Source organism: Suillus plorans (assembly GCF_016647745.1).
Source record: "Suillus plorans strain S12 chromosome Unknown HD556scaffold_137, whole genome shotgun sequence".
Lineage (NCBI taxonomy): Eukaryota > Fungi > Basidiomycota > Agaricomycetes > Boletales > Suillaceae > Suillus > Suillus plorans.
Genome location: NW_024537521.1, coordinates 30,158 through 40,636, shown reverse-complemented (window position 1 = coordinate 40,636; position 10,479 = coordinate 30,158). Strand labels below are relative to the sequence as shown.

The following is a 10,479-nucleotide window of genomic DNA, read 5'->3' as shown; positions in this document are numbered from 1 at the left end:
CTAAGTATCCTCCTGGATGTGTTTCAAACTAGTACGCGAGCCTTTCAATCACCGTGACTAATATGTTGTAATTGTTGCTTACACTCAACGTTAACGTTCAACGTTCAACGTTGCAACACTGTACATTTCAATCTAGGTGCAATTAGTCTGCGCTTTGGAAAGCATTTCTAAATTGCGACAAGGTGCGAGACGATACTCTAAATCGAGTACTATTCTAAACGCTATAGGAAGTCACCCACTGTCGTCCAAACGTGCTGTGCTACCTGCAACCATATGATTTTCCCTGTAGGTTCACGTGAATATGACAGCCATTGTTGTATATAAAAACTGGTCTTGCAGCGCCATATTGTCCTCCTGTTGCAACCTGCCACATATTCGGTTCCTTCTTCGCCATTTCGGATGGAGTCCCTCTGATTGCCATGGTGGCCATGATCAACCGCTTTGCATGATCAACCATATCAGATCATTATCGACGTGTTTCAGTAAGAAATGACACAGGGATTGACAAGGATTGACAGCAGCTTCCGTTTGCATGTCATTGTGTTAATACTACAGGTACCACGAATCGATCAATCATATCCCGTCTTGCAAACAACGTAGCACCTGATTTATATCCCGCACTGGAAGACATGTTAACATTGCTACGTCACGTCACTATGTAATTTGATACTTAAAATATTGTGCCACAGGATGGGTGTTTTTAACACCCTCACTCCGTTATATTCACCTTATTGGAATGTCAGACATTACTGAATCACAGCAGTTGTGAGTAGTGCTTGCATAGATGCATCGTGCATCCTGATCCTTTCGATTTACCAGGTGGATCCACTTGTACGCCGTTCTCGTGGCAAACAGTATTAGGACATCTTATCGTTGATCTCCGAGCGTCGAGCGATGACAAAATATTCTAGGTATCCTGATATACGACCATATCGCGACCCTCCCAGAAGAAATCGCTTTTATTTGGCGTCGTCCGAAGGCGCTGTCTTCGAAGTTGTTTCTTGTCAATCGCTATATCGCTCTGCTCGGCAATATATTTGCCTTATGCATCGATTTCTTGCCCTTGTCAGATGAGGTTCGCTGATTTCATTATGCATATACCGAACCGCCAGGCTCACAGAATTCAATTCCACAGAGGTTTCATTTCTTGTTCTTTGCATATTCGCCATTTTGCTCAACGGAGGCTTAGTTGTGTGAAATACACGTTATGCAGACAACTGTTCTTTCTTTCCCAAGGAATCATTGTTTGTCGTGAGTAGGAAGTTTATTGCGGGAAGTACGCATACTAAAATTCCCATGGAGTCACATTGGCCATTCGCATTTATGCTCTCTACGGTTGTAGCAAGCGTTTACTTATCTGGATGATAATTATCGGCTTTATTCTTGTGGTATTAGCTTGTGTATGTATTCACGTAGACGTCTGGACCCGGGCATCCGCTGATCCTTTCTAGGCGGGAACCTTTGGACATTTCTCAAGCAATGCGACCATTTATCCAGGAGTTGGCTGCTATGAAACATATACAGCAGAAATGTACGTTGTTTTCGTCACTGTTCTGTGCGTTTGCTCAAAAATCGTTGCAGAGCCGCCCGTTAGTGATTCGTAAAACCCGTTTCCATGCGATCTGATGTCATGACTTTATCCAATTGCAGGTGTTGGACTGGCATGGGTGGCCCTGTTTATCTTTGAATTACTCATTTTCATTCTCACAGTGTACAGAATTTGCAAAACTAGAGGCTTGTTGCGGTTGTCTCTGTTTACCAGGACCAATGTCATCAATATCGTATTTCACGACGGTAAGTCTTTTGTTGTGCTTATATTGAAATGCTGAATCAACCTAACGCAGGCGCAATGTATTTCGGGTAAGGCGCTGGCGAGATCGTAGTTCGAGTGGATCTGATCCACATGCCTTCAGAGCGATGACACTGATCAATATACCGAACATCCTGACGTACTACGTGAGTCAACGGATGTATATTAATGGAGTTAAAGCGCTCACAGTTTGAATCAATCAGTCTGGTTCAGTGAGCATATGAACCTGCATCTTATATTTAGTCGACTATTTACTAACGAATGCCAAGGTTAACACCAGAGGCAGTCTTGCTACATTTACTAGCTCGTGAGTGATGGTACGATAAATACAGATCGCTCTCATTCATTGCCTCTAGCATGTCCGCTACTCTCATCTCTCGACTGGTGCTTAACCTGCACGAATCCATGGACACCGGTATTTTATCCACCACCGTTCGGGATAACAGCGATTTCCTTACCACCCGGGTCAACGTTCAGTCGGCTATTTCCTCTCACCATTGGTAGGGCTAGTATTGGATTCTGTTCTTTTTGGATGTCAAGTTGCAGAGGATTCTTATTTTCCTTATGCGAGGATCGCAGTATCCTTTAGCATGATTGGATGTACAGTTCGTTTTGGATTACTAGTTTGATGTGTGTTAACATATTGAGTATGTTGCGATACTAGCCATGCACACAAGTACGATTAGCTTCGTAACTTAGATTGCTGAGATTAATCCCTGTATATAACAGTATTACTGCGCAATGAAACGACATAAGTATCGTACAGAAAAGCAGGGTTGCAGGAAATGCAAGACTGCTTAGAATTGAATTTAGGCGAGCCGTTTGAATCAAATTGCATGCTATCTTCGCAATGTGCATTCAGAATGATCCTATAGTTTCATAGTGGCACCTTCAATACACATAGCCTTATAGAGCACCATACGTAGTACTTACTAGAAATTTCAAGCAAGCATGAAAAGATTGTAGAACGAGTGCCATACCCATCAGCTATGAACTATATGGATATAGTAGGGGAGGAAGGGACTGAGAGGGCTGGTTGGAGGTCACAGATACGAAAGTAATCAGAGGATACCCAGGTGATCAAACTGGCAAGAGGGGACAGGAAGTTGGGGGAAAGTTGCAAGATCACAAGGGCAAGTAGGTTATATTTCTACTGCAAATGTTATGAGCAAAAAAGAACAAAGGACTTACCTGAGGGTATGGGCTGTAAGGTAGTTTCGGACGTGGAAAAGGGGTGTAGGAAGGGCCGGTAGGCTGCGGGAATGTGCAGGAGGTACAAGGTTGGTACAAGGAGGACACGAGAAGAAGTGCAAGAAGGTGCGAGAGGGCGCACTGACACCTACTCTCTCCATATAAGCGGTGAGAGTAATAAAAACAACAAAAAGCTTACCAGAGAGTATGAGTCTGCTAAAAAATCAAACTCGGCACAGAACCAGTGAGGAAACTAGGTCGAATATAATGGAATGGCCGGAAGAGTGAAATTGCCGAGCTTTGCAAGAACCTTGGTATCTTTCACGGACCACGTCAGACTCATAATAAAGAGAGAACAGCTATATTCGTTCTGTATGGTCAGACTACGGTCCACGGGAGACTACGTCGGTTTGCCAGGGCCCAGTGGGAGTCAGACGTCAAACATTGAGATATTAAACGCTTTCAATTATTACAGAGTTGGGTAGAAATGCACGTGACTACGTACATTCGCACCTGACTCAGAGCTTATGTGAGCGCAGGATATTCATAAACTCTGTAATACCACTTAATTATAATCCATTTTCAACTGGGTATGAGTGATCAGGTTACCCCAGCAAAGGCCTCAGAGCAGGCAGCCTCCAGGTTTGTCTTCATAAAATATCAGATGAAAACATCACTCACTCGTCTGTCGTATCCCGAAATCCTATTGGTGATGTCAAAGGGCGGCGCTCATGAAACTCCTCTTTTTCGCTGCAACACTCGCCATCCTACCAATCTCGTCATACTTCCTCACAGAAAAATATGTTTGGTCTGGTATGTCTAGACTCTACTGCAGGATGCAGCAGTCACGAGTTCGTGTACTGATGTTTTTCTTCTTCAAGGCAATTCCAATTATGCTGCAATCACCGCCATATGTGCAGCCAATGTAGTCCTCATCGCTTACATCGTCGTTTCTTTGATGGAAGACAAGCAATCGTTCAAGGAAGCGGAGGAGAAGAAACTATCAGAAACCAAGAAGGAGCGATAAAACCCAAAGTTACGGTAATACTCAAAGTTACGGTAATACTCAGGCTGTCGTTTGTCGTCTAGGCACTTTCAATGCATGCATTCTTTCTGTTCATTTCCGCTTTGTGCAAAGGGGTTCGGTCAAATAGATTGCTGAGATCCAGACTACGGCTTGTTGTAGGATAAGTTACAAATTATTGAAAGTTCAAGGCGTTCGGTCTTCCAACTACGTCATTCAAATCATGGTTCATAACTTTTATTACGAAATTGACTATTGTCTGCAGAACGGATAAACAAATTTCTCCAAATACGTATCGTATCTTCCAATAGAACTCCTCCGGCGATTGACATCTGTGTTACTAGGAATGAATAGCAATGTGATTCTAGTACATCGTACACGCGGTTACTTCTCTCATTACATTTAGAAGCACTCTGTCGCGGGAGTAAATGAGAACCAGTACAATTATAAAATGAGAGACACGTACTGCGATGAACGATACCAGGACCTGACTCATCGTACTCCTGCTTTGAACACCACAAGTTCTGGAAAGTGGACAGCGAAGCCAGGATGGAGCCACCGATCCAGACCGAGTATTTCCGTTCAGGTGGAGCGACGATCTTGACCTATTAAGTGGCGACGAATGAGAATTATGACTGCACAAAAAAGGTTGATACGAACCTTCATGCTCGAAGGCGAGAGTGATGTCAACTCCTTCTGCATACGGTCGGCAATACCAGGGAACATGGTAGTACCACCCGACAACACAACATTACCATACAAGTCGCGACGAATATCAAGATCGCACTTAAAGATGGAGTTGTACCTAGAATGAGGGTAAATCACACTGCGTCTCTTGTGAATGATCTCTTACGTAGTCTCATGGATACCGGCAGCTTCGAGACCAAGGAATGCAGGCTGGAAGAGAGCTTCAGGTGCACGGAACCTTGTGATTTTACAAGTTAGGACGATGTAATAATCAGCGTAAAATCGACTTACCGCTCGTTTCCAATGGTGATGACTTGACCATCAGGCAGCTCGTAGCTCTTCTCAAGAGCTGATGACTGAGCGGCAGTCTGCATCTCCTGTTCGAAATCGAGAGCGACGTAGCACAACTTCTCCTTGATGTCACGGACGATTTCACGCTCCGCAGTCGTCGTGAATGAATAACCGCGCTCAATCAAGTTTTTGATCAAATAGTCGGTAAGATCACGACCAGCAAGGTCGAGACGAAGGATAGCATGAGGCAGAGCAAAACCTTCGTAGATAGGAACCGTGTGGGTGACACCGTCACCGGAGTCCATGACGATACCGGTGGTACGACCAGACGCGTACAACGACAAAACGGCTTGAATGGCGACATAGAATGCAGGTGCATTAAATGTCTCGAACATGATTTGGGTCATCTTTTCACGGTTAGCTTTAGGGTTGAGGGGAGCCTCAGTGAGTAAGACGGGGTGCTCCTCCGGGGCCACACGAAGCTCATTATAGAATGTGTGATGCCAGATCTTCTCCATGTCATCCCAGTTCGTAACAATACCGTGCTCAATGGGGTACTTGAGGGTCAAGATACCACGTTTGGACTGAGCCTCATCACTACGTGGATTAAATTAGGTGAAAGCCTAAATGAAATGGCCGAAGCTTACCCAACATAAGAGTCCTTCTGACCCATGCCGACCATGACACCCTGGTGACGCGGGCGACCAACTATGGAGCTGCAAGTTTGTGTGAGCGCTAGATCACCAGTGACGATATACGATCTAAAACCTACGGGAAGACGGCGCGGGGAGCATCGTCACCTAATAAGATGCGATCAGTTTGTACCATTACAGCCCCACAAACGGCCTTGAATTACCAGCAACTGCGAGGATGCTTATCAGATGGTGAAACACGTAGATCGAAGAGAAACTTACAGCCAGCCTTGCACATTCCGGATCCATTGTCGATAACCTGATAACGCGAAGAAATTAAGCGTTTTGTACGGGGTCAATAGCTACGATGGGATTGAACATACGAGGGCAGCTACTTCTTCTTCCATGGTGAATTAGTTGTGTAGTAGACTGGTGGTGATGGAGGTTCTAAGTTGAAGTGCACGAGCGCATCACAAGCGGAGTGTGCATTTCAAACTCAGACCACACAAGGCAGTACTTGTGCCGCCGGTCAATGCATGATAATTTATTGGATGTTAGACAGCATACAGACGGAAAGCCGGTTGGAATGTTGAAGTAGGGAGTAGCTAGCTTAGGGAAGGTATGAGAGGCGCATTTGAGTCAGTCACTTCAAAATTGAATTCAAGGTCGCAATAACCATCGTGTTTTCACCGCAATACTTAGATCTAATTCAATATTGTGGAGCTCATTGAAAGCTTGAAACAGAGAGAATCTGTAGCATCATACGTAGAGAAATAAATTAGTCCATTTGAACGAGCATCACAGCACGATCGCTGGCACTGATCAACCTGCAGGCTGCAGCAGAATCAGAATCCGATTAACTGATGTACATTACGTAAATTTTACATAAGAGTTTAGTAGATCGGCGGCGTTGGGTAATCCTGTCCCAAGCGACTTGCTTTCTACGAAAAATAGGAAAGGCCTTTTCATCCTCTCCAGAAGCTTTGAAGACACGCCCCACGGGCCACCGTCGGCTAGCGAACCTATCGCCATCAAGAAATCCAAGCCGGCGAACCTCAATGCTCTGTCCTTTTCACGAGACATGCCTTACGAAACTGTGCAGGTGAAGAAGCCGCTCAGCGAGCAACAACTCAAGGAAAGAGGAATAGGCTACGGGGTGGCAGCGAGGAGTCAGAAGAGGCTGCGCGTATAAAGAATATACGCCAGAGTGCAGGATCCTGGCTCGTCCGATGGATGCATCTTTGTTTCTTTACCTTCATCTCAAATTATTCCAGCACATCTACGTAGCTCCATGAGCAGTCTCTAAGAAGGTACTCTTTATTGAAATATACACCTGGCTCATCTTGTTTATTAACAACGGTAACAGAAAAACAGGCTAGCCAAGGATTACCATGTTTTGCGTCAGATTTGCTGCGAGATCTGACCATTAGAGATCGCACTATCCAATCACTTCTCGAGGTTGCGAGGAAATCTGGTAGTGCGATTTTGTGATGCCCAGTGGGCGCATCCATGTCTGCACTTCCTTGTCCTGAATGCATAGTGACCCTTTGTGTATTCGAGTCGGACGACGAGGTCTTGTTGCCAAGAGATACTCTCTTCAAAGTAACGATAAACTCCTGGAGCTTCCCGAGCCCGTCACACCTGTCGCATTACGCTCGTATGTTAGACTTCTTGTCACAGTTGGCCAGAAATGGACCTGCGGCTCATATACATCTATTGCGAAACACGAAATACAACCGTGCATGTATAAATGGATCACTTCTGGCGCAATTTGACATTGATCTGCCCAAATCGATGATCGTCCAAATTCTGACTCCCTGCACATTTCCCATGCTACTCACTACCGCTGGTTGACACGTGTCCGCGCTCCTGGAAAGCAATCGTAGGCATGCCAGTTCCTTCATCACAATCGGCTACCAGCTTAGCGTGATAATCCCGAATGCTCAGGACGAGACGTGGTCCCAGCACAAACATCTGCACGAACTGGGCGATTTGGAAAACGCCGTAATAAACACCAGATCCCACAGTAACTGGGTCCTGTGGAATTGATAGATGATCAGCAAGCGGTCAGATGCAGATGTGATCGGCGCACCAAAGCGGGGGATAGTGTGCCGATGTTGAAACAAGTCACAGCGACAAAGCTAGCACACGCAAAACTTCAGTGGAACAAGATAATAGGTTACAAAGTACCAAGCTCACCCTACGAAATATGGCACATGACTTCTTATCAACGCCGTGAAACAGTCTCCGATGGTCGATTCTGTCCTTGATTTTTGCAGTTCACGGATATGTTTGATAAAAATCCTGACAGCGAGAAACAAGGCAATAACCTCCCATAGAAGGGTGGGTATGAAGATCTCCCGATTCAGTGTGTCAGCGACACCGAGGCTCAGGCACATACGGTTGCCAGAAAGGACAACATCCACTGGTATTCATGCATGAGTCCTATGTGCTCAAGGCTTTCATCCGTAATCGAAACTCACCCGCTGAAGCTTTGATATTTCCTATTCCTGTCATAACCACGGTAGCGATCGTGCATGTCAATAAGACTGCACCGAGGAAGACGAGCATGATCTTGGATCCCTGATACATGGCATGTATTCGAGTCATCATGATGACTTGCGTGGCATTTCAGTCAAATAAATATCAATCAAGTTTCCAGCGCTCACCGCCCAGCATGGCATTGACGACGACAGGTATCCATACCTGCATGAAGTAAAAGATATTGCCTAGAAAACTCGGTAAGCAATGCGCACTGGTGGACTTGATGCTTCAGATAAACTTACAGCTATTACAGTCGTTACGTTGAAAAAACAAGTCGGCCGAAAACATCACTCACTCCTATCATAATGCAGGGGTGCATTAGTACTTGACTGGGAATGGCAGGTCATGGTGCAAAACACCCACTACATCTGTAATCGAGAACGGGAGATTCCCTGCATGCCACTGGTTAGAAGGAACAGACATATTTAACTGGACACATACCAACTATGTAGACGCTGATTGTGAAATGGCTCATTAGCACAGTGCAATGTAATCTAGTTAGTATTGCAAACGTACATAGAATATAGTATTCCGATGCAGCGCACCTAGCATATGTTAAAGTCAGCACAACTTGGCAACCTCGCGTATAGCACAAGATACGTACACAAACGTAGAGAACAGTCACGAAGGACCAGCGTCGCCTCTGCCGCGAATAAACTGCTGTACTCCTGAAATAGCAATTTGCTCACCCAGACCAATTCGAACTGTTCAAGTAATCTCGGTGAGATAGCTACGTCGGAAACAGAATTGACTAACCTCTCGTGCAAATGTCAATACTTGAATAGATATCGATATCAACAATCCCCGCAGAAGGTATTAGCATGATCTCACTCACCCCAGTCGTATACTACTGCAGTAGATGATGCAACTAAAAGATAACGAGATTAGTCCCGAGTGACACCATCCACCTCACTCTCCACGAACCTATAAAATAATTCAATATATAACACCACTTTATGTACGGCCACCAAGCAGGATCATTTGAGACATGGGTCATGTTGGGACTGGGGAACCTGACGTTCCTCAGGCCTCAGGCTGCAGATATACCACCATTCAGTGACAGGGCCCATGCGGCCTCATTGTCAAATTTGCGACCGCTGATGAATCAAAATAAAAAAGTAACCAATATTAACTCCATGGGTGATTGTGTTCCTGTGCGTTCCCACACCTACTAGTAAAGCTGTGGGGTTAGAAGCCAATGGCATGTCAAATCCTGACTTCTGTCAAAAACATGGGCGCAATTGTATGATAGGCGATTGTGCGTTGTGGCCGGCTGCTTCGCCATTGGAGATTTGAAAATGCAGTATGCTAGGCTGTATTCGCCTAGATTCGCCTTGGCATTTTCCCTTCAAAGTCCAGGACCTTTCTGAATCAATTATCATGTGAGGCCGCTTCAGGGCATCCTTCAAATTGATATGAGTCTATTAATATTAACTGAAGAAGCTGACGATTAGCTGATGTAAATGACTCGGCGAAAAGATGTTCTCAACCCGGAGGTGCCGGTGAACCCCTGCATTTGCTATGAGTATTAGAGGAAGTGCTCGATGCTTCACACAACAAGCTTACAGCTATTGCAGTCGCATCCGGAACTTAGACCATGCTGCTAAGATCGGCAGGTATTGTTGAATTTCATAGTAGTGCGGTCACCAGTGTGCCAGACGGATCATAATGTACAGGAATCTGGGTAACTGGTGCGAGACATCGGACGGCTGAGAGGCAGGCTGTTCTGAAAGGCTGAGTTCGCTGTTGACTTCGGCCTAAGCATCAGGAAACCAGAAACATCGCATACAACGTAATGCCCACCAAAAGGGTCGATTCTTGCAAGACTGATTTGTGAGGGCAATTTTCACGAGACTGGAGGAACCTTTGGAAGTAGTTGTGAGGGACATGTTTGTACATCTTATTTACATTGGGCTAATCCTGCTAACAAATAGATGAATGGGGCACCAGCAGCACTTAGATGTAAGAACATCCAGTCGAATGCAGCGTGAAGGTCATCCACAATCTGGCAAAGATATTCCCACTTCTCGTTCGTCTTCATGTCACTTGGACCAGGAAGAGCTTCAACGTACAACGACGCTGGTCAATCCGATGGAGATGGAAGATATCGACGACCGGTGACCGGTGACCGGCGATGTGAGCTTTTTCTTCATCTTTCGATGATTAAGGAAACTTCCCTTGCCTGAATGATGTACCGTCATAAAGTTCAGATGTTGTAAGGCCCGATTACATGAAAGTGCTATACATTAGCATCTTGATCAAGAGTAGGGATCGAGGATGCAGTATGACGGCATATCATC

The 10,479-nt window shown here is 45.3% G+C and overlaps 4 protein-coding genes across 4 annotated transcripts; 2 read left to right on the top strand and 2 right to left on the bottom strand.

The window, feature by feature from the left end:
• Positions 1-736: 736 nt before the first annotated feature.
• HD556DRAFT_1451623 (uncharacterized protein) lies at positions 737-2,314 on the top strand (the record flags this gene model as incomplete). The annotated part of the gene is made up of 11 exons (XM_041307983.1): positions 737-765; positions 820-854; positions 912-1,075; positions 1,452-1,531; positions 1,582-1,589; positions 1,651-1,794; positions 1,845-1,860; positions 1,914-1,956; positions 2,014-2,022; positions 2,080-2,117; positions 2,167-2,314. The coding sequence occupies 11 exons, from the start codon at positions 737-739 to the stop codon at positions 2,312-2,314; spliced, it is 714 nt and encodes a 237-aa protein (XP_041152073.1).
• Positions 2,315-3,540: 1,226 nt separating this feature from the next.
• HD556DRAFT_211231 (uncharacterized protein) lies at positions 3,541-4,338 on the top strand. The gene is made up of 3 exons (XM_041309912.1): positions 3,541-3,643; positions 3,723-3,814; positions 3,883-4,338. Exons 1-3 carry the CDS (start codon positions 3,594-3,596, stop codon positions 4,026-4,028), a joined length of 288 nt encoding a protein of 95 aa, XP_041152072.1. The 5' UTR covers positions 3,541-3,593; the 3' UTR covers positions 4,029-4,338.
• On the bottom strand, positions 4,179-6,311 carry HD556DRAFT_211272 (actin). The gene is made up of 10 exons (XM_041309913.1): positions 6,019-6,311; positions 5,918-5,954; positions 5,860-5,865; positions 5,776-5,803; positions 5,651-5,719; positions 5,004-5,600; positions 4,879-4,950; positions 4,686-4,830; positions 4,492-4,630; positions 4,179-4,438 (listed from the first exon to the last, which is right to left on the bottom strand). The coding sequence occupies exons 1-10, from the start codon at positions 6,040-6,042 to the stop codon at positions 4,428-4,430; spliced, it is 1,128 nt and encodes a 375-aa protein (XP_041152071.1). The 5' UTR covers positions 6,043-6,311; the 3' UTR covers positions 4,179-4,427.
• Positions 6,312-7,632: 1,321 nt separating this feature from the next.
• HD556DRAFT_211122 (uncharacterized protein) lies at positions 7,633-9,436 on the bottom strand. The gene is made up of 12 exons (XM_041309911.1): positions 9,104-9,436; positions 9,015-9,047; positions 8,936-8,955; positions 8,869-8,883; positions 8,784-8,822; positions 8,696-8,724; positions 8,621-8,634; positions 8,539-8,571; positions 8,305-8,364; positions 8,119-8,253; positions 7,728-8,060; positions 7,633-7,672 (listed from the first exon to the last, which is right to left on the bottom strand). Exons 1-11 carry the CDS (start codon positions 9,174-9,176, stop codon positions 7,831-7,833), a joined length of 681 nt encoding a protein of 226 aa, XP_041152070.1. The 5' UTR covers positions 9,177-9,436; the 3' UTR covers positions 7,633-7,672; positions 7,728-7,830.
• Between the last annotated feature and the right edge of the window lie 1,043 nt (positions 9,437-10,479).

What these genes read in the sequence shown, in the direction of transcription:
- HD556DRAFT_211231 (XM_041309912.1), top strand. Translation starts at nt 3,594, where the DNA reads ATGAGTGATCAGGTTACCCCAGCAAAGGCCTCAGAGCAGGCAGCCTCC. An exon ending in TCAGAGCAGGCAGCCTCCAG is followed by an intron (nt 3,644 to 3,722) that starts GTTTGTCTTCAT and finishes GTGATGTCAAAG; the next exon opens with GGCGGCGCTCATGAAACTCC. An exon ending in AGAAAAATATGTTTGGTCTG is followed by an intron (nt 3,815 to 3,882) that starts GTATGTCTAGAC and finishes TTCTTCTTCAAG; the next exon opens with GCAATTCCAATTATGCTGCA.
- HD556DRAFT_211272 (XM_041309913.1), bottom strand. Translation starts at nt 6,042, where the DNA reads ATGGAAGAAGAAGTAGCTGCCCTC. An exon ending in ATCACCATTGGAAACGAGCG is followed by an intron (nt 4,951 to 5,003) that starts GTAAGTCGATTT and finishes TAAAATCACAAG; the next exon opens with GTTCCGTGCACCTGAAGCTC. An exon ending in TCTCGCCTTCGAGCATGAAG is followed by an intron (nt 4,631 to 4,685) that starts GTTCGTATCAAC and finishes GCCACTTAATAG; the next exon opens with GTCAAGATCGTCGCTCCACC.
- HD556DRAFT_211122 (XM_041309911.1), bottom strand. Translation starts at nt 9,176, where the DNA reads ATGACCCATGTCTCAAATGATCCTGCTTGGTGGCCGTACATAAAGTGG. An exon ending in CGTCAATGCCATGCTGGGCG is followed by an intron (nt 8,254 to 8,304) that starts GTGAGCGCTGGA and finishes ATGCCACGCAAG; the next exon opens with TCATCATGATGACTCGAATA. An exon ending in AAATATCAAAGCTTCAGCGG is followed by an intron (nt 8,061 to 8,118) that starts GTGAGTTTCGAT and finishes CATGAATACCAG; the next exon opens with TGGATGTTGTCCTTTCTGGC.